The following is a 26,125-nucleotide window of genomic DNA, read 5'->3' as shown; positions in this document are numbered from 1 at the left end:
AGAGAGATGAATAAGAAGCGTGAAACGTTGAACCAATGGTTGAACGCACAGATCCTTAACACACACGCAAACACGTTCTCCGACAGGAAATTAGACATTCGTGAAGATATTAACCCAGCGGCCGGTTTCATTACACAAAATTTGAACAGTTTGCGGTTAGTTTTCGGATCGAATTAATGAAGTGGAAGAGGTATGCTTTGTTTTTAGCGATGATTACATCACACACAATGCAGTCATGCATAATTTAAACTACAGCAAGATACCTACCACAATCAAGTCTATTAAATAGTGCATCAAGGTTGTTTTTTCATTCATTAGAATTTAATGTTTTCACACATAAGTCTGATTTTTCATTAAAAGATGATCTGTATGGTTTTTTGTTTCTAAATTGAAGTATTCATGTTTAATGAAAAATTGTTAACTTTCAATAGAATCTGAAGAGATAGGTTACTTCATGTTGGCATAGTTACTGCAGAGAAGGCGCTTCATTAGGGATTCAGGTAAAACAAAGATTTGCGGTAAAATCGAGTCAACAGAGAGATGAATAAGAAGCGTGAAACGTTGAACAAATGGATGAACGCACGCATCCTGAACGCACACGCTCCGACAAGAAATTAGGCATTCGTGAAGATATTAACCCCGCAGCCGGTTTCATTACACAAAATTTGAACAGCTCGCGATTACTGAAATACCTACGAAAAACAAACCGACCACCGTGTTAATATACAGTAAATAGCGCCACCAACAAAGGCAATAGTTTGCTAGAAAAAAAATTATCGGGAAAATCGATCGTTTGACGGTGTCTAACACCTTAAAAAAACTCTACGGATATAAAATAATATCGAGAGGTTCAAAATAATACTTTAAAACGCGGAAATCCTCGGATCCACGGAGGAATCTCATCCTTGAAAAAACAACAAATTAAGTTGTTTAATAAAATGTGAATGGATTTTGTCAAAATCCGGATGTTGTACTCTTACCTATCTATAGCACCAAAGTAGTAAAGTTCTCGCAAGGCTTCCAATAGCATTCTTTCTTCCGGAGCATCCAAGTACGGAAAACTAAAATAAAATATTCAAATAGTTAACATGGTCAACTTTTCTGGTATGCATTTTAGTCTTATAGCCGTCTTCTTCTGAAGACACATGGCCGTCAGTAACAGATACTTAGTGTCAGTTGACTTGTACTTGAGATCTACGTTTATACCAAGCTATACACTTTTATTTATATATTTTTTATTTATTTATTTTATTTTATTTATTAATTTTAATTATTTATTAATTTTAATTTACATTTTGAACTTACTTAATAATATCATGAACACCCATACACTTTAAATTCAGCACAACACTCGTCAAACTAGAACGTTGGATTTCAGGAATAGTATCCTCCTTCATACAGTTTTCATAAAATCCTCTTCAAGAAAAAAAAAAAAAATGTTTATGTATATTAATTTTATTTTAGACAAGTTGCCCTAATTTATTTATATAACTATTTATACTTCAATGTTTAGGGGCTGAACTTGATTAGTTTTAACTATTTTTTAGCCCTTCCCTTGATATAATTATTTTTATTTGTATATTATTACAATGTTTATAATTTATATTTATGGGTAAATAAAGAAAGAAAGAAAGAAAGAAAGAAAGAAAGAAAGAAAGAATACGTAAAAAAAAAAATAAATAAGGATAAAAGTGTATCAACAATGAAGTATGTCTCCAAGATTGACTTTGAAGATACTATGCTGCAAGTTAAGTAAGCACAAATATAAAGAATTCAAGTTTAAATTTTGTAATATAATATAATTAGTAATTATTGTACAGTATAGTAACATGTTTAAAAAAGAAAGTTAAGTTATATAGATATCATGTATGTGCATCTCTCATAAAATACTTACATTTATTACATTCATTATTTTTGTGGTTTTATATTTTAACAAAATTAACAGTATATTTCGGTGTATAAGTCGCACCTGTGTATAAGACGCACCCCCTAACTGAGAGTAAAATATCAGTATTTTTTATATCGTCGATGTATAAGACGCACTTTATATTTCATCAAAACAATGTTTTTTTAAATTGTAATCAATATTATTGTAATAATGTATTTTGTTATATCTACAGCAGCGTCCTATATTTAGGTTTTTTCTTACCTAGGCTCGGCCGCGCCCAGCCTCAAGAAGTTCTTTCTAACTTGTTATTCAACATCGAGTGCATGACCGTGTGTGTAACACGCACGTGTGTGGGCTAGCCTCGCTCGATACTAGTCGAATACCGTACACCATGTGGCCGCCAAGAAGGGCTTGCGCTGAGGGTACGGCGGTCGGCGATCGTGCGTATAAGTATAAATAAATACTAGGCTATTCCAATCGTAAACGTTTACAAATGAAATTTTATCGGAGCGCCTAAAACAGCTCCATAATGAACAAATCTTTTCATCATATTTAGTATAACATCACGCTAAAATGCCTTGAAAACTAGGCAGAAGCAGGTTGCCGTTACGTTTAGTACACTGTAGCTAGGCCTAGCCTACTCAGGCCTAGCCAACGAGGTGACGATATGTACAACTACAATCTGTGTGGTGAGGCATTTATGTTCGGTTTATAAGACGCACCCTTAATTTAGAGGTCAAATTTGCGTATCAAAAGTGCGACTTATACACCGAAATATACGGTAAGACACAGAAATTATATTCATTGAATTAAAATATAAACTTACTTTGAATAAATTCTATAAGATTTTCCAGGAGCTGTTCGACCTGCTCTGCCGGTTCTCTGAATGGCTTCTGACCTACACAAACATGTATTAATGTTAAGTTATTGTAAGACAAGTATTTTTTAGGTCATGTAAAGAAAATTTTCACACATGCATACTTGAACATTGTGAATTCTCGAGAGAAAGCATACAGTTTGATTACTATGATTGTTTAATTTAATACCAGGGTGTGCATACAGTTAGAACTTGGGACATCCCAAAACAAAAACATGCCTCTCATCAGTGTAAGCCTCATTATAACTTGTTACAATTTACAGATGTGAAAATGGTATTACAAAAATTGGCTTTGGATATAAAAAGATGGGAAAGGTTAATTTTGATAGAGATTTAGCATTTTTAGCATAAGAAAATACCTTGAAATGGGTACAATCTGTAGAGCATCAAGACCAGTTCGTGGGTTGTATGTTAATTGTTTCACAAAGCCACTGTCAACAACATATCTAACAACAAAAAAAGACCTCATTAACCAAATAGAACCTGCTGAAATATCGGATGAAAATGAGAGAAATGAGCCAAATAAGACTTATTAAAGAAAAGGTTTCAAGACTTGTCTAGAAAGTAAAAAACAGTGCAACATGGTTTTCTATGAACTTGTTACTTACCGAATACCATCAATTGTTAATGATGTGCCTGCTATATTTGTTGCTACAACAACCTTCCGTACACCACGATCAGCTGGAGAGAATATTCTACGTTGAAGTTCTGAAATAGTTTCATGAAATATGCTATGATGGATTGTATAAGAAATTTAAAAAAACAGTAGGCCTACATAATGGACGATACTAAACCAAAAGCAATGACCGTCTGGAGTGCATGACTAGTGGTGTGCAATGGACCATGACTTACCTGTAGGCATTGAACCATACACCGGAAGAACTAGCAGGGCTTCAACTTCTGTATCTTTTACATCGTATCGATAGTCTATCTTCTCGGACATTTGGAATAACTGGTCACATGCATGTTCAATTTCAGACTGACCAGTTAAGAAGACAAGGATATCACCAGATGGCTGTTCCATATGAATCTCCATGACAACATCAACAACCTGCATAAAAATAGAAAAAAACAACAGATGAAAAAAGGTAAAATTCATATCATGGGAGTTGTGTCAAAAATAAAATAAAAGTGTGTACAAAGTGTTTAAGAACAATGCTTTCAGAGCATACTAAATATGCTAGACCTTCATATTATAAAAACACTGTTCATTGCAACGATACATTTACTCTTAGAATCTTAGTATTTTGGATGCCAGTGTCTTATTGTCTTGTAATAATATTTGATTTAAGTTCATACTTATTTCATTCAAAAATACCAGAAGCATCTCATTTCTAAAGGTGTGCTTTGTTAGGTGTGCCTACCTGTGAAAAATATTGAAATAACAAATTACATAATTAATTTAGTGAGACAGATTCATTTGTACCTTTTTCACATAATTGATTGTAGTGTCATTTTTCAGGTCAATTTCTTTGATTAAATCACAGTAAATATTTTTCACTGGAAAAACACGTCCAGGAATCTCAACAACTGGACAGTCATTCAGAAAATTTGAAAATTTTCCTTCATCTAAGGTCGCAGACATCACAACAATCTTGAGAGGGCGCTCTCGCTTGGATGTTGACGACTTCCGTTTTCTATTAATAAAAACTTGTTTCACCAAACCAAATAGGATATCCTAAATAAGAATATTATAACATTATGTTAAAGAAGCACAAGATATACACTTTAAATAAAAACTGTTGTCAAGCCAAAGATTCAAAATGCATGATGGGAACACTAACAAAATGCATGATGGGAACATGGGAACAAATATATGAATCAAGATATAACCAAATCCAGGGTAGTCATCGAAATCCGGGGTCGTCATCAAAATCTGGAGTAGCCATCCAAATCTGGGTTCCCATCCAAATCCAGGGTTCCCATCCAAATTGGGGGTAGCCATCAAAATCCAGGGTACACATTCAAATCCAGGGCAGCCATCCAAATCGGGGATTAGTCATCCAAATCGGGGGGTAGCCATCAAAATCTGGGGTACCCATCCAAATCGGGGGTAGCCATCCAAATCCAGGGTAGCCATCCAAATCAGGGGTAGCCATCCAAATCGGGGTAGCCATCCAAATCCGGGGTTCACATCCAAATCCAGTGTACACATCCAAATTGGGGGTAGCCATCCAAATTGGGGGTAGCCATCCAAATCCAGGGTAGCCATCCAAATTGGGGGTAGCCATCAAAATCTGGGGTACCCATCCAAATTGGGGATAGCCATCCAAATCCGGGGTTCCCATCCAAATTCGGGGTAGCCATCCAAATTCAGGGTAGCCATCCAAATTCAGGGTACACATCCAAATTCATGGTACCATGTTTACAAGTTCTGCTTATTCACCTACCGTGCTTAAGCTTCGTTCGTGGGCTTCGTCCAGGACAATCACACTGTATCTTCTAAGCTCTCGGTCATCTAGGAATTCCCTCAATAGACAGCCATCTGTCATGTACTTGATTTTTGTAGCTAAAAAAACAATTTGCAGAATATATTTTTGTATGGACAGTTAACAAAAGACAAAGAGAGTAGGCCTATTAGAGGCTCATCCTGGCAGACAGACATGACAGATAATAATAACAGAAAACAACAACAAAAAACATGACAGAAAACAATAACAGAAAATAACAACAGAAAACAATTACCGAAAATAACAACAGGAAACATGACAGAAAACAATGACAGAAAATAACAACTGAAAACAATGACAGAAACTAACAACAGAAAACAACAACAGAAAACATTGACAGAAATCAAATGCGTTTTTTAAATATTTATTTTTTTTTGCTTACCATCAGATGTACTGTCATCAAATCGTACTTGGTAACCAACTTTGTCACCAACTGCACACTTCATCTCTTCTGCAACCCTTGTTGCAACTGATATGGCAGCCACACGTCTTGGCTGCGTTACACCAATCATTCCATGATCAGTAAAACCTATACAAATGAAAGAACAGTATGAGTATAATAATGATGTGCCCAAATATGGTAGTGATATGCCCAAATATGGTAGTCATAAGACATCATTATATCCATATATGGGCACATCACATTTTGTTTGTCTTATAAAGTTTGATAGTGTAGACAGAGCTTTAATAAATAATAAAGGCATTGCACCATTAATAATGCCAATCATCAACGCGTTACCTATCATAGTTAACGCGATTTGCTTCTTTCGTTGTGTGGCATTGCACCTCTGGAGTAACAATTTACCATTCAGATCATCTGCGAGCAGTCTTTTTTTTTCAATTTTTAATAAAAAATGTAAAATCATGGAATTAATTTTTTACTTTTCAAATGATTGCATAAAACAATCAATATCCAAATGATTTTAAACATTATGCTAGCATGTATTTAATACAACCCGGATTCATCCCGCCCGTAACCAGCAAAGAGGGCCTAGAAAGCCCTAAAAAGCCTACTAACTATTAACTAGCATAGCAGGCTATGCCGTATGTATGCGGCATGCCTAGTACTTTAGTAGGCCGAGAGTAGGGGGTTTATTTACCATAATCGTGCAGAAATTGAGGCAACTTAGTAGTTTTACCACTTCCCGTCTGTCCTACTACTACACTCGCACAATTATCTTTAACACAGCGAATTAATTCTTTCCTAAAACTATCAATTGGTAACTTCATTTTGCTAAATCTAGGCTCCTAGGCCTAGCTCCCTAAAATATCGCTCAAATATCACGCCGAAGGTGAACAAGTCCGTTCGCGAAAGCTCTGAAATAGTTCTCGCGCGAATAACCGTCAACTACAGACGGAAAACGTCATCAAACAAACTGTGAGCGTTGCCAAAGTGCGAGCCAGCGAGGCATGCAATGTAATGTAACGCGGGTCATGACGGTAATTCTATCTCTCGGTATCCTTATTTCAAGAAATATCAAAAACAATTCACTAAGGCAAATAAAAATCCGTAGCAGCCAAAAAGGTGAATTAAGGATTTTTTTACAAAAGGCCTTAATTAACAAGAAATATTTCTTACAAAAAACGCTGCTCGCTTATTGACGTAACAGTTTTAAAGATATATTGTCCCTCTGAAAAATATGTTTTATTTCAAATTTGTTTTTGAATGTGTCATTTTATTGTCACATAATAGTTATTTTACCTGAAAAAAATTTAATTAAAAGCAAAAAATACTTCAATTGTCTGTCAGACAATGTGGTTTTTGAGTTATAATTAAACGTTTCTTTTCTCTTTTTATAATGTGAATTTTGTTACAGAAGTGAATAACTTTGATATGAAACAGACTCAATTTAGTTTATTTTATTGCTAAGGTCAAGTCTGGGGGTCATCACGCCTTAGATACTTCAAGTGTGAAGTATCATATTACAAACAAAAACTTTCATGGACAGTTAGCAGACCAGTAAGATATGGAAGTGGGCTATTTTTAAATCTTGATGATGTGACACCAAAGTGTCCACATTTTTTTTTAAGACTCATACTGTGGGTGGGTAAAAAACTTTACAGAACAAAATTGTAAAATACAAATAGCGCGAGAGCCACAAACAAAAAGCCTACTTACTAATTGTAAAATTTGTACAATTCATAAAACAATTTACTATAATTTTGGGTGTTTCAAAAAATTACTGCGCAAAAACACATTTTTGCGCACGCGATTTTTAAAAATCGTAAAAAATAAAATTTTATGTATACATCACATTCTACTCACAATCCTTAGTACATTCTCCGACTTTGAGTCCATTCTGACTTAAAATAACGCTATACGAGCACGTTAAAAATGACAAAATGTGCACATTAATTGTACAAAAGTGCTAAAAATGGTAAAAATTAGGGCCTTTTTAAAATGAATATAACTCTTCAGAATGACAGGTGACCCCAATTTTTTTTACTTATTATGGAAGCCAATAAGTTGTAGATACAAATGTATATACACATTAGACGTACAAAATGGTATGACGTCATCAAATGGCCACTTGAATTTAAAAATTAGGAATTTTTGTCTTTTTGTGTAGATTATCACATTCAATAGAGCGCATCTCCATTATTTGATCCCGTTTTTCGCTCAAATTTCAGTATGTGCTTGCTAAATTAATTATCTTTCTCATGAGTTGCCACCATTTACATTATGATGACGTCATTACGCCTAAAAACTTGAATAACGTGGGTCAAGTAATTTCACCTTCAGCGTATATTTGAATATCTTACAGCTCTTCAGAATTAAAGGTGACCTTGAAGATTATAACTTATTATGAAAGCTGATGAAATTTAGATATGAATTCATATAAAAATTAAGCCTATCGGATGTTGTGATATTATCATATGGCTAGTTGAAGTTAAAAAGTAGTTTTTACATTTTTTTAGTCAAAGTTATACAAATTTCAAAGAGCGCTCACGGCGCTTCTACGTGCCAGATTGTCTTCCAATTCTTATATTTATTTGCTCAATTCATTATCTTTCGAAATTGTCATCTTTGAGTTTATTTTGATAATTCCATCATACCAAAAAATTAGAACATGATGCGTGTCCCGTAATTTCACCTATGCTACACTGTTTATAGATATACAGTATATACTGTACATATTGTATATGGCATATAATAGGCACAACTCAGCACTATAAGCGTATGCATCATGTCATAGGATGGCGTACATCAACTTTTTACGATCGTATGTTAACGTACATGCATGTTTAAAAAGTGTTAATTTCATTAAAATGATAAAAATGATCACCTATAATTCGTCAAAGTGACGAATTAAATTCTAGTTAAGTCATTTATTTTGGTCCGCTTAGCACTTAAGCTAAAAAGCGCTGTAGTAAATCATTATTATTATTAATCCTCTACGATTTACGAACTTTGTTCATGAAAATGTGTTAAAAAGTCAAAATTTGCTCAATGAACTAAAACGAACCCAACCCTGTTTTGAGGCAAATTTGTGCATTTTGGATGCGAGACAGCTGTCACAGAAGACAGGATGGTAAGATGGCATATCCCCTATAGCGATTATTGAATAGCTATTATTACTAGTGATTAGGGCCTATAGCTGCAAGAAGAGTATACATGCATGATGACAGTTGACTATGCATTTGTACGGCGAGGATAAATATTGCTCTTTCAACAAATATAAGATATATTATAAACGATATTGATATTTATTTTCCATTTTTACACAAACAGCCGTTAGATATATTCAAAACCCCATTACCAGCTAGATCCGAGTTTTCAAAGAAGAGCATTTCCGTTTTACGCCACAGAGTAGGCCTACACGATGGATGACAAATAGTCTATCTATTCTTATCGATCTTCATTGCTCGCACAGAACCGTGACCAACATACTTCCAAAGTAGTACAGTTTTAATATTATAGTTTTTGGATCTGTTTTTGTAATCAATCTATTTCGTATGTCTTACATAAAGTTGATAACACATACTTTTTTATACATTTAGGGAAAACGCTGAAAGTTTTACATTGTTAAAGTAGTTTATATCATCTGCTACTACGGATTTTTCGAGAGCTTTTTCCAACTTTCGTAAGTCGTTGATTGACACCGAAGTGTTTAAGATCGTGAATAATGTTGCCGAACTTCCGACAGCATAATAATAATTAAAATAAACTCATTTTTGTTTCATTGTTACCAATAATGCTGATGAATGTCGAATAACATAAGAAAACGACATTACTTCTTCTACGTATTATTAGAAATTAATGATAGTAAAGTACAGTATTGTATGCTGTAATCTAAATCTCTGAGAAAAAGAAATAATTATTGTATATTACTATAGGGCCTTATTCAAAACCTATGGCAGAGCACGCCAGCTTATTAAACAATAGTAATTAGTCATGCTCACTGTATGTACCACAACGGGCATTTTGACTACCGAATACGAAAGAGAAATCAACTTTAAGAACGTTAATGCATTATTAAAAGCACATACTTTATAATCATTACAATTACAATGCAATAAATTATATTTTTAAAACAATATTTTATTTTATATCATATCAGTGAGTTCCCTGATCATATATTATGTACGAACAAATTACCGCCTCCCGCCGGAGGTCACCTTTAAACCATCACAAATTGAAAGCTTATTTACTTGATTGTTGTCTCAGCTTGTGGGATGCTTAAGTGACTACCGCCCCCATGTTTTACTTAGTTACCAAGGCGTAGTAAATATAAGTCTGTACTTGCTTATAATAGGATAAATTAATTGTTTTTTATCATTATAATTTAAAATTAGAATATACAAACTATAAAGTAAAACCATATTTTAAAGTCTTTATGTTCTAATTGAAATCAAACTTTAAATATTGCTTATTAAATAAAGAACTATGTTGTTACAGTGTATAATTGAAAGGAGTTATAAGGCCTTAGTTACGGGTAGTGACTTATCATCGTGTTTTGATTGTTTTTCGCACACTGAGAGTAAAGGCCAATTGTCATGTGTTATGGATTGATATTAATTTCTCTGTTTTTCTGATTATTGTGTGATATACATCTATTGTACGAATTAAAGATGTCTTCTCAAGACGTTATTAAATCAACGGCTAAAAAATTGTAAGAACAAGCTTCTTCTTGTTGTAGTTAACTTAGTACTTTCGTTTGGCGTTAGAGTACCGTACCTAGTCCTAAGCATGGAGGAAGTAACATATCTGGTAATAGCATAGTAATGTGAGAGTACGGCTGTCTCGAAACGGCTGTATGATGCTACTATATAGTACAAATAATGCTCTGTTCAAATTACTGTGTGCACTAAAGGCTTTAATATTTATTTTGTACTGTCGATTCTGATATCGTCTGGCTATTTTTTAATATAAAAGATATTTACATTGCAATCGAACGGGAATAGCAACAAAATCAAAAGATTTTTTTTCTCATTTTTTCCTAATTAATAATAAAATATATTATAGGCCTAATATCTCATTTTTATTTTAACTGAATATTAAAGCATGGATCATTTAATATTAATTCTTATAAATTTTATCTAGTCATGAGCAGATTGTAGTGAAATACAATTTGTTGATTTAATTAATTTACAAAAATCTTTATTATTGATGACAATTAATTAAGTTTGTCATGTAGAAAAATTGAATGACAAAGCAGAAATCAAACATTTGGCATTAATTATTCAATCAATTGGTAATTCATTAACACGTCACTTAAGCACAGGAGTATACACATTGTATGGAATTAGCACACCCACCTCAGTACTGTTTTCTCACCCGGCATCCATATTTTTCTATATTTCTCTAACAATGCCCATGTTTAAATATGCTGCAAGCTTGTGATGTAGGCCTACAAAGTACATTAATGTTTTGTGTGATTTAACAGAAAGGAACTAAACATATTTTTGTCATCTTATAGAAAATATTATATGGAAGTTAAAAGGCTGGAGGATGCATTTGATCTTTCTGGTCCAAATCAACCTCAGCGACATTATCCCCAAAAGAAACCTGTAAGTATGTTAATAAAATACACTATAAAATCCGTAGAATAACTATAAAATACAGCACTGTAACTTATGTTTACTTAGAAGAAATTTGTGGTGACCGTGACGTGTACATATGCACTTTTAAGCTGCGTCACACACTAGTACTGCTGTAGGCCTACTGTAAATAGTACTGAATGGTTTGTGCATAAGATTAACTACTCATTAAATAACTGTACACTTTATGAATGATTAAGTATGTACTGTACTTATTAAAGTAAAATGTCATGAATGAATGTAAACATGCACTGTGTTGGCTTATACATCACTAATAACAATAAGTCAGTGCAAATAAGTATAGGTAAGTATAAGTACCAATGTGTAATATCTACAGTATGTAAGTAAAATGTTAATAATTTGGTACAGTATTTGAAACTACAGGTTTTGAGAAGAAAATGTTGTTTGTACAGTATAATACTGTATAGCTATTGCAATCATGATTCCCAATGTTATTGTAATAGAATCTAGTCATAAAAAATCTTTAATTTATTCATTATTCGATACTATTGTTGCGGTATTGTTAATTTGGATGTTATTATGAAACCATAAACCCATTATATTATTACTGCTTCTGGCGATATTATTGTTACCATGGTTACTATTTATAAGAATTATTCTAAGATCATGGGTTGTTTATTTATGCGTTACTCAATACGAGAATTAAAGAAAAGGAATTTTGTAGAGAATGAAATTAATTGTGTTTATGTAAAGTCTCGTACAATTAAGACCACAATAAAAACGTTAATGTATAAGTCAAAATAGGCCTACAGTACTTATCTTTGATACCCAACCTAATAAATATATTAAAATCTGAGAAAATAAATGCTTTTTAATAAATATCAACAGACCTACCTTTTATATGAATGGTATCTTCTTATTGTGGGTGTTTTTTCTTCTCTTTTACATCCACTGGATGTGATTTGTATCACTAACTTTTGTAATTTTTGTAAATCCATTGAGGAAATGAATACAATAACTCTACTTACCAACTAAATCACCATCATAAAAATTACAAAGCAAATTATTGATAATGCGGTTGGCCAAAGAGGTTGCCACCTGCTTTGCCACCATTCTTTATTTACAGTAAAACATAAATGGAAACGAACGCTTGTATTGTAATTAACTTTACCTTTATTACAATGTGACACACAATAAATAATTTAATTGAAATACGTATTTCAATTAAATTATTTATTATTCACTTAGTTGGCATTGTACACCCTTATTTTAATTTGAAGAGAAAGCAGAGAGAAACTCAAAGACTGCACAGCAGTAATGCTCAAAATAAGTTGTTTATTTTATTTCAGCAAAACCAACAACAACAAAAGTATGAAACAGAAAACAGATAATAAATACTATGAAACAAACTTAAATAAAAATATGTTAAAATTGTACATTAAATAATTTAATAGATAGTTTCTTCTTTTTTCCTCTTCATCCACTGTAACCTTTCTTTCTTTTGCCTCTTCTTTTCACCCATGTACTGTCTCAAGGCACAAGGTGAAAACCATTCAAACACTTTGTATAAAACATTTATAAATATAAAAATGCAACTAATTTTTTTCAGAGACCTACATTAATGTATGATGGTTTGCACGATAGAGCCTTGAAACATTACTTCAGAGAAACTCGTGTTCGTCGTCAACTGAATAATATGACGTGCAGACCCAATACAAAGAGGGAGTCTGATATCAGGTGAAATAATTATTCTATTTTCTGGTTTTTCTTAGTATATATTTTTAGACTTATGTTTAAACTACTTTCCATTAAAAAGGCTTGGAAAGCATTCAAAGCACTACAGTACTGTAGTTGTGATCACATGCATCATAAAATGATAATATTGCTGAATAGAAAAACAATAAGATTGGAATACACATGGTTATTAAGGTACCATATATCCTCTGATATATCCCACCCTACTAGAACACAAAATTGAGCCGACTTTGGTGGGTGGGACGGAGGAAAATAAAACATTAGTAAGTATTTATTGTAAAAACTCATCAGAACTGGTTATAAATGAGGCTAACATTCAAATAGAAAGTCTATACTGGGGTATATGCCTGTTTGTGAAATCAGACATAAAGCAGGTGCAATAGACCTGCAGTGGAATTATACTCGAGGATATATAGTATTTTAAAAAGAGATCCAGTTTATTTTTTCACTTGTTGGGTTTCCTGTGCAAGTCACCATATTCACTCTCTTGCAATGTTTCTGTATAATAATACATTTATTTAATGCATATACTGTATTCAATACATTTTTATCATCTTTTAGGAAAGACGTTGATCAATATATGATAAATACCTATCCTATTGTAAGTGTTATTTTTTTATTCAGTTAAACATTGAATTACATTACTGTATAAGGCAGGTCTCGTACTGCATTAGCATTGTAACGACTGCAAGAATAGCACTAAGTACATTATAATGCAATAGAGCAGAAACAGCTGCACTACTCACCTGCATTTATATGATATGCAGTGATGTTGTTACACTAAATAAAGGGGTTCGGTATTCACAAGGAAAGGGAACAATCTCTGTTCAAGCCACTGGGTGGTCAAAGGCCTCTCAGAAAAAGTTGTCAGGTGGTCACTTACCTACTGGTGGCTACGGCCCTGATATGTAGTATCATACCAAAATTGTATCCAATTCAGCTAACTTTAATACTACTTAACTTAATTCTGAGAAGTGGTTTTTGCTCTTGCTTACCAGGGTTTTTTGCTTAAGTAGATTAGAAAGAGTATGCATTTTGCTCCGTAATATTTGGTTTGTTTAAATTGATTGAATTTTATCATTTCAGAGTCCTTACACAAACGTTGCTAAACCAAAATCATCACCAAAAAAACGGTAAGTCTACTAAAAAAAAATTGAACAACTGAGAATTAGAAATCAATGTCCACATTGTTTAGCAACTCTTAACAATTGGACGTTTCATAGTAAGAAAGGATAAATAAACACACTAGTTTATTTCATTTTTAAACTAACTAGAGAATATTTTTTTTCCTTTATAAGACGTGGTAACTTTAAAGGTGGCCCGGTGTTAATACGGTCACGGCACGGTCCAATGCTGTCAAAGGGCGAGGCTACCAGATTGGTGAACAATGCAACAAGATTGCTAGTGGCAACAGTAAGAATTCCTGTCAAAACATTTGCACATAAATACTAAGTGCACTAGTCTAAATTAATCTTTTCACATAAACCTTTATGTGAAAAGAAAAAACATAAATTATAATCAATGTATTTTGTATAATGAATGTGATGATTTTTTATAATGATTAACAAATGTTAATGTTTTTTTTTAGGAAACGGTTCCATTAGATAACCTGAACAACCCCAAGTATTCAGCTAAGGTGCGTATTTTGATTGAGTTTTTGGAATATATGACATACACTCAAATTATGTTTATGCTTTGTTTTATAATGACATGACAAACACTGATTTTTAGGGGTGTGTAATATAATTATATGTCGATATATTAAAGAAAATCCACAAAATTAAATTGAGTCTGATCAATTAGATCATTTTTGAACCCAGAACCATAGGATTGAAAGCAAGAACATTAACCATTATTTCTCTTTATCAGGCTTACAGAGTGAATAATAGTCGAAACAGGAGCAGTCTACCAAGTATAAATGGCAATGAGGAATCAAAAAGAAGATCACCAACGCGACCTAAATCCTCGTATGGAATGCGGCGACAGGAAGTTAATGGCAACCATAAGAACAGTCGCCCCAAGTCAGCTGTTGGTCTAACGGACCAATCACAACCAAGCTCAGCTAGGTTTGGTTATGATATCTCAGGAAGAAAAATCAGAATTTCTAAGAAGGTTGGTACTGTGTATATTATACTTTGATGATTATAAAATGAATATTATGATTAGAATATACTATGATGATGATATGACATTTGAAAATCATGAATTTTATTACAATAATTAATAGTAAACAGTTTAAAGTTTTATATTTGCGACAATACTGTACAGTAATTTAAATCTTGTATAATCAGACTCCGCAGAATTATGATGATACATCAGAATCAGAATCTGAAGTTTCTGAAGATGAACCAATGAACATCCTTGTACCAATAAATCAGGCTGCAGTGAATCAAGCTAATTCATCCAATCAGGTTCCAGAATGGTTGAGGTAGGCAGTGATTGTTCATATTTACATACAAGGTTTTTAGATCAAACTTTAACAGCACAGCTTTCAATTAGGATAAACTTTAAGAAGTAATAATCCAAACAAATATATTAAAACTATTAAAAGGACACTTTTTTGGTTCTGAAAGTTTACTAGTAGTATTATTTTTTATTAGTATTCAGATGGCACAAGTTGATGTCAATGATGAAGAGGAAGAAGAAGAGGAAACGGAATCAACGGCAAAGCCAGACAATCCAGATCTTTACAGCATCGACAACACAACACAGACAGGTCGTGAAATTAGCACACAAACTGTAGAGAAAGAAAATTCTAAAGACACCCAAACACGCAGATCCAACAATGAAGAAAGCATGACAGACCCTTACCAAGCAGATATGGCAATTCAAACAAAACCTCAACCAGTTACATCATCTACTCAAACTAAGCCCCCACCCCCAACAATATCCACCCAGACTGTACCTCCTCCACCGACAATATCCACCCAAACTGTGCCCATTCCACCGACCATTTCCACACAAACTATGCCGGAAATGGCAACACAAACGCAGCTTGAGATATCAACGCAGACAATGATTTCTACAGAGGCGCAGACACCACCTGATCAGGAGACACAGACCGATTCTCCTTCTCCAGAAATAGGGGTACAAGTAGATCCTCCTCCTGCAAATGAAGATTACGAACACTTAAAACACGGGCCAAGGATCAAGTCTGGCCGTAGGTCAATTTACGAGTTGCTAATTCACACTGGTGACAGGCTTGGTGCAAGTACACATGCAGATATTGTTATTACATTATTTGGTGAAAATGGCAATACAGGGAAAATAAAGCTGAAGCAACCAAGAGATACAAGTCAGAACAAGAAAGCAAAGTTTCAAAGAGGCCAGGTTTGTGTTTTTTTTTTATTTAAATATTTTTTTTTTTAAATTATATATTTAGGCAAATTGCCAAGGAAAACCATAAGCGAATTCATTCACTATCTTTCTTAATGGTGACAAACAATACACAAGATGCTCTACATAAACAAAGTCCAATTACTGTACAAGTCTTTGGGAGTGGAGTTGTATTTGTCATAAGAAAAAAAAATGACATATGACAGGACTTGAACCCACTTTTTTGTCTCAACAGACCGTAACAGAAACTATTCTTTTCCTTTTTGTATAGGTTGATGTTTTTAAAGTGGAATCATTTTTTGTGGGGAAATTGCAATGTGTTGAAATTGGTCATGACAGGAAAGAGCTGGGTAAGTTTTACACATTTATGTTTAGGAATTAGCATCAAAGAAGCTGAGTAAAATTTATGAATAATCCAATGTGTTGAAATTGCGTGGAGAGTGGAGGCTTGGTGACAAGTCTTGTCTGTTTTATACTGTGTGTGAGGCTTGGTGACAAGTCTTGTCTGTTTTATACTGTGTGTGAGGCTTGGTGACAAGTCTTGTCTGTTTTATACTGTGTGTGAGTGGAGGCTTGGTGACAAGTCTTGTCTGTTTTATACTGTGTGTGAGGCTTGGTGACAAGTCTTGTCTGTTTTATACTGTGTGTGAGGCTTGGTGACAAGTCTTGTCTGTTTTATACTGTGTGTGAGGCTTGGTGACAAGTCTTGTCTGTTTTATACTGTGTGTGAGTTTTATTTTTTATATCAAACTATAAACTGGTTTATTTATTTAGGTTGTGGATGGTTTTTAGAGAAGGTGCAAGTGAAAGAGTTCCAAGATGATGTGGTGTACGAATTCCTCTGTGATAAATGGTTATCTGGTCAGGATGAGGATGGCAAGACAACTAGAACTTTACCTGTTGGTAACATCACTATGGGTAAGAAGATTTAGTTTACATAATTTCACATTTTTAGATCCTAATAATAAAATTGGCCATAATGTTACCAAATTTCCCCAAGATTTGCCATTTGAAACCTATACAAAAAAACATGATTTAGATAATTATAATAAATAATGTAACTTCTAAAAACCTATCCTGCTGTGTCAATGTGTTCCTTCATCAGTGCTACAGTATTTGGACATGTAGTAATATAGGTAAAAGCAAAGATAGTTGAGTACAAAAGAAACACGCACTTATAGAAGATGAGAAAAGACGATTTTAAATTCCAAATTGTGGTTCATAATAAACTAATTTGTGAGTAGTTTCCAATAATAATGTTTTTATAAAATATCAAGATATCGCAAAAACATTCCTCTGCTCTTTTCACAAGTGATTATTATTATTATATCTAAGGTTTAATAAGGATAAATATTTCTATATTTATATGCATCAGATTCAGATTCTGAAACCGACTCACAAACAAGTTATGTAGAGAGAAGTGCTGATAGTGACACTTACGCTGAGGAAGAACCACGACTGCAGAGAATGATAATCGTTGAAAACACTAGCACTGGTTATGACAGTGATGGTAGTAGAGGAAGCCAAACAAGTCGTGATAGTCGCACAAAACAGAGCAATGAGAGTACATCATCCAGTGAGAGCGAGAGTGAAGATGAAGTGGATGGAAAACAAGACGAAAGAAGCGAGTCTGATGACACGGATAGTTCTGGAGAAAGTAGTGATAGTTCATCCAGTGGCAGTGATAGTGAAGATGAGAAGGGAGAGAATTCTAGAAATAACAAAGATCAAAGAGGTCACAGCAGAGAAACTGGCTCGAGTGGTGGTCATGGTCGGTATCGCGATACTGGTGGATCTTCTGAACATCAACCAGTTGACAGCGTGCAGTATCAAACAGAGTCTTTACCTCAACAACCAAGAACATTAAGAAAAATTGAAGAAGTTTCAGAAGATGATCATTTTACACCTCGACCGCCGTCTAGTGACAGTGAACGTCAAAGAAGGGATTACATGGCAGGATTTGAGGTATAACTGATTGATTGTCATCTTGTTTTTATCCTTTTTTAAAATTTACTAATAGTTAAAATTACTAAAAACTCTTTAATTTAAAGAAGAAGAATGAATTTCTTTTTTTAAAATAAATTTTAATTAATATTTCCAATGTCTGTAATTTAAGGCTGGTATTCATGCACGTGAGGAAAGAGAACGAATAAAAAGGGAAGAAGAAGAACTGAAAAAAGAGGAGGAAAGGCAAAAAGAGGAAGCATTGCTTTCTGGTGACAGCATTCATGTGTGTTGTAGGAAAGGAAATCTGAATAGAGTTAAACAATTGCTAAATCTTAAACCAGAGTTGAAAGAGTAAGTTTTTTTGAGAAATCTAAAACTTTTTGTTAGTACCTAAGAAAACGATTTTAAAGAATAAATGACCTTCAATATACTGTTTAAAATCTTTAATTTCATTGTATATAAAACAAAACTTTATTTATGATTGGAAAATTGTGTTTTTCTTTTATCTCAAATTCTAAAGAGTTTGGAAACTAGAAAGAAATAATAAGCAAATGATAAGGTTGAGAACATTAAATACAAATCACTTTGCCTGAATTGACTGCACAGCCTTTAAGCTTAATACGGTATTGGCTGTGTTGCGCTTACGTTGTTTCGGTGCTTCCAATTTAGAATCAAACTTTACCCCACTGAACTTTTATGCAATATTTGAATAGCACTATTTTGTCACCTCCACTGTTGATTATATCTCTTCCTGTCAGACTCAAAGATGAACAAGGCTTTACACCTCTATTAACCTCCTCTGCAAACGGTCAGCTAGATGTGGTCAAGTTTTTGACAATTTCTGATGCAGACATCAATGCAGAAACTCCTACTGGTTACACTGGTCTTCATCTGGCTGCTATAAATGGACATGTGAATGTTATGATGGTCTTGACTGCCATGGGCATGTCTGTGGGATCCCGAACTGTTGACCGCCAGACACCTCTGCATCTGTCAGCAATGAGGTAAATGAACTATTCAAGTCATTATTTCTTTCTTTTTATGTACTGTGTGAGAAAAGAACCAGGAAACATAAAGATCTTAGTTTTTCTGCAAAATTATTTTAGTTTTTAAGAATAGATTTTTCATTTTGAAATACTGCATACATTTGCAATTTTGAAAGTAATATCAATATTTTTGCAGTGTTAATTTAATTTTATACTTTGTATTTGCAGTGGTCAACTAGAATCATGCAAGTGGCTAGTAGCAAACCGTGCAATGATTGATGTCCGCGACACTAACGACAGAACTCCTTTAACCATCGCTGAGGAATATGATCATGAAGATGTAGTTACCTTTCTCAAATCTTGTAATCGTGAATTAAAGAAAGAAGACAGTTCATTGAGCATGCTCAGATCAAAAACAGACTCCGATGCTCTTTCAGATCAGGATAATGCACCATGGTCAGTTAGTCCAGTGGTAAGTCACAGTGGTCAATTGTTTCTTAACTAATTAAATAGTTTGTTAGGGAACCATCATAAATATATCCAGTATATTTTCAATTTAGGTAAATTGCCAAGAGAGTTTAGTTATTAGCATTCTTAAAGTTGGCAATAAACATAAACATACTGATCTTCTACACAAAAAATGTCATATTACACTACATGTTACACAAATCCAATGTGTGTAACATACTTGTTAATAATGTCTATTTGTGTTTTTAGAAATCAACATCTTCAAGTGAAAAGAAAGAACGAGAAGATAGAGAAGCTTTGCTTGTAAGTTAGCTATTTGTTTTAATTGCTTTAATTAGTTAACCAACACCATAACTTGGTTAGCAAAAACGTTAAAAGTTGTCACAAAAGCAGTAATGTAACAGCTATGAGCGCTCACTGGCCCTGACCAGGGGCACTGAGACTTATGTTAGCAGGGCCTGGAAGAAAAGAAAAGCATTTAAATATGTCAAAAAAGCCGTTGGAAGGCCACTTAAGGCCTCTGCATTTTGCCTCTGCACAAAGGGATCAGAACACAGCTCTACCATGTGACAACATTTTTTTTTCTCATTCCTGATTTGATTCATTTTACATTTAGAGCAAATCGTACCTTTATTAAATTTTAAATTAGTACACACAATTTGTATGTTTCTTTTTTGGTTTGACCTTATATTACATCCATTACAAGTATATACAGTACATCCATACACACATTAATAAATCTATTTACCTTCACGAATCAGTTTACATAGTTTCTATATTATATGTTACTTTTTATGTTTTGGCCTTGTATTACATTTCTTTCATTCCACTGTTTCTAAACCTTAAAATTCTGTTCTTACTATGTTGGCCATTTATATTTGTTTGTTTACTTATATGTTTGAGACCGTGTGTTTCAGTCTATGTTTTACCCTAATACATTTATTTCTATCATATTTTGGTTTTAGTATAGGCATAGTGTTTGTTGTCTAGTTTTATGATGTATATAGGTATGATTTTATGTTAAACATTATTTCATATATAGCATACTATCATAGCAGCTGTGTTACAATTATATGTTATGCCTAACCTTAATTCAACTGCTTTATTACATTATTACATAACTTTATTAACTACTAGTATAGTTATTATTTCCATTATACCTTTAGTCTTAAATGTTTATATAATACTGTATATATACACTACAGCCTGTACTAGTTTTATATTTTTCTTATTTTATGAATTCCAATAATTTAATTTTAACATTATTTCATTTTGTAACTGCTTTATACTGATTACATGCATATTCTTATATCTATTTCAAATATTAGTTTTAGACAATTTCCAAATATTTAATCTTTTATTACATGTATGCAATGTAAAAAAAAATTGAATTGCGCAACTTATACCATATGTTTCATATCTTTGACTTTATTATTCCATATTTTGTCCCATAGTCTTATTTTTAAAATCTGTTTCCCATTTTACTTGGGAGATTGGCAGCTGTCATTCATGAGCTTGAAGTATTCTATTTTCCCATTATGCTTTATTAATAATGTGGGAATCAAATCTCTAAGACTTACAATTCTGTTATAGACCAAAAAGTCCCCAATTGTTTTATAGCCCGACTCCAATCTTTGAAGTATAAAGACTTTCCGTCTGACAGTATACGTTTATTTTCCAACAAGGTTTGAAATTTAATTTCCTGTACATTTTGAGTTCAATATTATTACCAAGTGACAACATTGTAACATAGACAGACAACAAATTTTGCTAAATTGTTTTTTTTACATTTATTATGTTTAATTTGTACATTAGAAACGACAGCAGTCTTTCAAACAGCAACAGACAACCATGAGCACTTCAGGAATGAGCTTTTTAGACAGTATTCGTGACGAATACAGCAACGTGTCACCAACAGCTTGAGTCTAGACACAAGAACTATGATGGACAGCTAGTGATACAGCACAACGTGTCACTGATTGCTTGAGCCTAGGACAAGACCTACAATTTACAATACTAGTGATGCATACAAAGTGTCATTGCTAGAACCTATGGCAGCATGAGAACTTCAGGAATTACCTTTTTAGACAGTAATTTTGATGTACACAGCAATGTGTTGCCTATTATAGGTTGAGCCTAGGATAAGAGCCAGCAATTACACATACTGAATTGGTTACAGACTATAGTCAACTGCACAGCGTTTACCAAATACTTTTGGCCCTATGTGGGCTTTTAAGAGAATTTCTAATGGAGTTAAAATGAATGTCCATTAAAAAGGCTTTGTATTATTCTCGCACTTGATAGTAGTACAAGTAATAGTAATTATATTAAGTATGTATGTACAGTACCCGCTGTATCCAAAATTCTTGATTTCTCCCTGGATTTGGTTGTAAGGTTATGAGTGAAAAGTGATACATCTTTACCACTGACCATGGCTAATTATTCTATGTAAACATTTTTTATACCAATAAGAATAATCCAACAGTACACTTTTATATCTAGATATATTTTTTTAATAAATAAGGATAAATTCTTTTTTAAAATGTAGGCAAATATTTCAGTGTAATATTGAACAACCAAAAATCAATTGTGTGTTATTGTACAGTGTATGTCCAATTTAGTTTAGAGAGTTTACTAATATATTTTTAGGTGTGGGTGCATTGCCGGATGTTCATTGACTTGGACAATTAAACATGAGTATAATAACAGTATGTCTAGAAATTAAGTTCAAAAATATTTTAATCTTATCAAATGTTGTAGAATATTCAAGTGAAATAATAATAATAGCAAGGAGAAAATATTGTGTTAATTTATTTAAAGTCTTCTTCAGAAAATATACTTATAGCAAATTAAAAGCTATTTGAATTTTAAAAATTAATAATAACATTACAATTATAGTAACAAAATAAGTAACTGTTAGGATGTGAGAATGCATCAGCTTGAAACTAGGCTTGCAAGCAATCTCTCTACGATCTCTTTTTATTCATTTTAATCATCTTACAAATGTATTATACTGTATATCCTAGCAATAAATGAAAATGAATTGTTGCTACAAAGATGTACTTTTTAATAATTTAATCAAATTTAGTGTATGGAATACTCGGATCCAAACACCACAACATGAACAGTCTACAAAACTACAACAACTCCCAGGTTCAAAACTATTCTGTATTGTTGTATGATGGATACTTTAGGTGTTCTTTGTAGATATTGTATTAGGTCTTTGGAAAATCTGTTATAATATAACACAAAGTCTCTATTCATCGTTTAAACTGAAAGTACAGTATTTTGATTGTTTAGTAGACTACGTCACAAGTATAATAGTCATACGATATCAATCTACACTGAAGAAGCCATTTTAAGCAAGGGTTACAAGGTAACAGCAATGTGGTAAATAACACAGTATCAAATTAAGAAGACAGAATTATTCACACAAAAGCTGTGTTTCACTACCACACATTAAACTCAAGCTTCTAAAATGTTATAGTCTTCAACGGCCAAGAACTGAGGTTAGTAAAGCTAAAGATTATTTTGTTTTGATGATGTAATTTTTGTTAAACAATGTTGTTTTCAGGCAGTTTCTACTTTGTTGTATACATATATATTAAATATTAAAATCATCTACTGTTTCTAAGTACTCTCACTTGCACAGACAAAGGGATGGTGTTGCCCGAAAGCTCTGCTAATTTTTCTGGCTGTTTTACTTTATTGTTTTGATTTAGCTTTTTGCTTATTTATTTTGTATCTTCATTGATATCCAGCCACTGATACCCACAGCATTGTCATTTGTTCGGTGCTTATTTTATTTTGTATCTTTATTGAGATCCAGCCACTGATACCCACAACATTGTCATTTTATAAGTAATTTGCCTTTGTATATATATTAAAATCAAGGTATCTATAAATAATGGCATTTAGTTTTGATGCATTATAGGTGTATATTCATTGTTTCATTATAATTGCTTTCCAATACAAGTTTTTCAATTGGATTTCTTTTTCCAATTGATTTTTACTTTATGGGTTTGCCTCGTCTATATTTTAATAATTCAATCACCATATTATACAATTGTCAATGTTTTATTGGAGGCTATCTAAGCACAAATGCTAGGAATTTTCAAATATTCTATTATATTGATTGTGAAACCTCTCTATACTTTTGATCTTTAAAAATGAAACTAGTTTTTGTTTTTTTCTACACTTTAAGTGACAAAAACAAAATGTGATGTGCCCATATATGGACATGATGAAGGTATATTTGGGTATATCACTACTATATTTGGGCAAATCATACCTTTTTTGTCAAACTAGTTTGATAGTGTACACCGAGCTTTAGGATATTAAATGAATTTATTTTATCATATGATTGATATAATTTTAAATATTTAGCTAATACTTCTAAAGTGTCATTTTTTCTTTCAGAAAATAAACCAGAAATTGTAGTGACAACATGGCAGAATCAGGTATAGTATTTAAAAAAGGAATATCAAGTCTTTATGAATAAGAAACGAATATGAATTATTAATAAAAGAAGACATTGCATAGGCAATTTTGCAGCTTCTTAACCAAGTTTTTTACAAAAATTTTAAAAAGCATGTTTTCACTTATAAAAAGAAATAAATAAACGGTTACATTTCATTTTTTTTCAATCCAATTTTGGGTTAAAGTGAATAAATATTATGTGACAATAAAATGGTATATTCAACAAAAACATTTAAACAAATTATTTCAGAAAGACAACAATATATAAGATTATATTGTCCCCCCCCCCCCCCCTAAAAATATGCCATTTTAATGTCATGTAATATGTATTCACTTTCACAAAAAACTGGATCAGAAAAAATTGTTTACCTTAAAAAATGTAATTTAAAGCAAAAAAGAAGGTTTATGGTTAAAAATAACCGTTTCTTTTGTCTTTTTATAAGTGAAATCCTATTGCTTTGGGTTTTTTTTTTACAGAAGTGAATAACTTTATTAAACTGCAAAATGGCCTATTTACTAAAGTCTGATTGTATTTATCTCCATTTTTCATGTTTTTGGGGGACAATATATCTTAAATGATTCTTTCAGAACATGACTATGATTTTTACATCATAAGTAATGATAGAGAGTGGGAAAAGAAAACTTTACAAGACCTTCAAAATGAAAACCCAGAAGTGAAATGTCTAAGCAGAAAGAGAAAAAATGGAAAATTTAAAATGAAATATTTGATAGAACCGATGAGTAGATGCAAGATGATTATAGTTGGGTTTACATGGCATTTATCAGAGGACAAGTTTAGTGCAGTAGGAGCTATTGAGAAACTGTTGGATAACAACACACTTCAACAAAAAAGATTACTTGCTGTAAAAATAACCAATGATGCTGTGGTACCACAAGCACTGGAAACATTACAAGTGTTAAATGGTTGGGAAGGAGATATATGCCAACAGATTATCAAGATCTATGGTAAAGTAAAACCACAGTGTAAATCTTCCTTCATTCTTCACAATACAGGCATTTTCACAATTTTATCTTGTATCTTAAAAGTTTTTCTTATTTGCCAGCTTAAAAATAGTATCAGTATCAGGGGTAGTGTAACCGTTTTTTGGGACCTCTACTACTAGATTTAGTTTTAATGGTAATCTTGACCATGTTTATTTTTCACTGTAATGACCAGTTTTTGTACAGAAGAGTTTACCCGGTATTAAAAGAAATACAACCTGTATATAAATAATTAAAAACAGGATGTGTGACAGTAGATAAGATATAGTAAACATAATAGTAATAGTAATAATGCTGGTTATTATTAACAGAGAAATCAAAGGACTGTTGTTCATCCTCAGAAGAAGTGCCAATAAGTCATGAAGAAGGATTGCAGAAATGTGTTGAAACAGGTGAGCTAATTCAGAAATGACAATGTATCATTTTAATATTAGAAAATATTATTTTTAATTGAATTAAAACAAACATTTATAGACCCCTCACTGGTGTTTAAATGGAAGGCTACTTTAGATTGACCAGGTCATGCGATAGACAATTTTATTTTTTGGTTATTAATCTTAGAAACAGAGAAATCAGAGGACCACTGTTCAGCAACACAAGATGATGTTCTGACAAGTAGAAAAAAAGAGCAAGAATTTCAAAAATGTGTTGAAACAAAAGCAGGCAAGTTATTTGCAAATGTAGGCCTACTATCTATGCATGTTATAAAATAGACACTTTCAGTTTCTGTGTTGATAATATTTATAATAAATATAATTGAATTGATAATGCTGTACACCAACATTTATAGTTGCTAATTTGTGGCATAATAATTACAAATAATGAATGTTTACAAGTTGGATGGGAAGAATATTTTCATGAGGTAAAAGATTGATAACACTGTTAAAGAGGCGAGGTTGAATTGAAGTAAATGGTCAGCCAAATCAACAAATTT

At 32.6% G+C, this 26,125-nt stretch overlaps 3 protein-coding genes across 5 annotated transcripts in view; 2 read left to right on the top strand and 1 right to left on the bottom strand.

Moving 5' to 3' along the window:
• Positions 1–6,492, bottom strand: part of LOC140052221 (probable ATP-dependent RNA helicase DHX40) — a 61,256-nt gene extending 54,764 nt beyond the window's left edge. For all 3 annotated transcript variants that reach the window (XM_072097704.1, XM_072097689.1, XM_072097696.1), the window contains exons 1-10: positions 6,316–6,492; positions 5,598–5,744; positions 5,156–5,274; positions 4,192–4,443; positions 3,618–3,816; positions 3,374–3,473; positions 3,125–3,211; positions 2,715–2,786; positions 1,306–1,416; positions 981–1,061 (exon numbers count right to left, since the gene is read on the bottom strand). In XM_072097704.1, the coding sequence (XP_071953805.1) occupies positions 981–1,061; positions 1,306–1,416; positions 2,715–2,786; positions 3,125–3,211; positions 3,374–3,473; positions 3,618–3,816; positions 4,192–4,443; positions 5,156–5,274; positions 5,598–5,744; positions 6,316–6,445 (1,298 nt within the window). In that variant the 5' untranslated portion in view covers positions 6,446–6,492. The remainder of the gene's footprint in view (positions 1–980; positions 1,062–1,305; positions 1,417–2,714; positions 2,787–3,124; positions 3,212–3,373; positions 3,474–3,617; positions 3,817–4,191; positions 4,444–5,155; positions 5,275–5,597; positions 5,745–6,315) is intronic.
• A 3,705-nt stretch (positions 6,493–10,197) lies between these two features.
• On the top strand, positions 10,198–23,005 carry LOC140052095 (uncharacterized). Its single transcript, XM_072097503.1, has 18 exons — positions 10,198–10,329; positions 11,137–11,227; positions 12,828–12,955; positions 13,535–13,574; positions 14,060–14,106; positions 14,272–14,386; positions 14,562–14,609; positions 14,843–15,085; positions 15,265–15,401; positions 15,574–16,303; positions 16,581–16,659; positions 17,084–17,227; positions 17,685–18,274; positions 18,426–18,607; positions 19,015–19,260; positions 19,471–19,714; positions 19,960–20,013; positions 21,526–23,005. The coding sequence occupies exons 1-18, from the start codon at positions 10,289–10,291 to the stop codon at positions 21,631–21,633; spliced, it is 3,267 nt and encodes a 1,088-aa protein (XP_071953604.1). The 5' UTR covers positions 10,198–10,288; the 3' UTR covers positions 21,634–23,005.
• Positions 23,006–23,031: 26 nt separating this feature from the next.
• Positions 23,032–25,904, top strand: LOC140050972 (uncharacterized). Its single transcript, XM_072096008.1, has 5 exons — positions 23,032–23,219; positions 24,130–24,170; positions 24,778–25,155; positions 25,503–25,583; positions 25,753–25,904. The coding sequence occupies exons 2-5, from the start codon at positions 24,158–24,160 to the stop codon at positions 25,902–25,904; spliced, it is 624 nt and encodes a 207-aa protein (XP_071952109.1). The 5' UTR covers positions 23,032–23,219; positions 24,130–24,157.
• Positions 25,905–26,125: the final 221 nt, after the last annotated feature.

This window comes from Antedon mediterranea, chromosome 1 (assembly GCF_964355755.1).
Source record: "Antedon mediterranea chromosome 1, ecAntMedi1.1, whole genome shotgun sequence".
Lineage (NCBI taxonomy): Eukaryota > Metazoa > Echinodermata > Crinoidea > Comatulida > Antedonidae > Antedon > Antedon mediterranea.
Note: the sequence above shows the minus strand (reverse complement) of the source record. Positions and strands in the feature narration are given on the sequence as shown.

What these genes read in the sequence shown, in the direction of transcription:
- LOC140052095 (XM_072097503.1), top strand. Translation starts at nt 10,289, where the DNA reads ATGTCTTCTCAAGACGTTATTAAATCAACGGCTAAAAAATT. An exon ending in AAATCAACGGCTAAAAAATT is followed by an intron (nt 10,330 to 11,136) that starts GTAAGAACAAGC and finishes GTCATCTTATAG; the next exon opens with AAAATATTATATGGAAGTTA. An exon ending in CAAAGTTTCAAAGAGGCCAG is followed by an intron (nt 16,304 to 16,580) that starts GTTTGTGTTTTT and finishes CTTTTTGTATAG; the next exon opens with GTTGATGTTTTTAAAGTGGA.
- LOC140050972 (XM_072096008.1), top strand. An exon ending in ACAGATTATCAAGATCTATG is followed by an intron (nt 25,156 to 25,502) that starts GTAAAGTAAAAC and finishes TATTATTAACAG; the next exon opens with AGAAATCAAAGGACTGTTGT. An exon ending in GCAGAAATGTGTTGAAACAG is followed by an intron (nt 25,584 to 25,752) that starts GTGAGCTAATTC and finishes TATTAATCTTAG; the next exon opens with AAACAGAGAAATCAGAGGAC.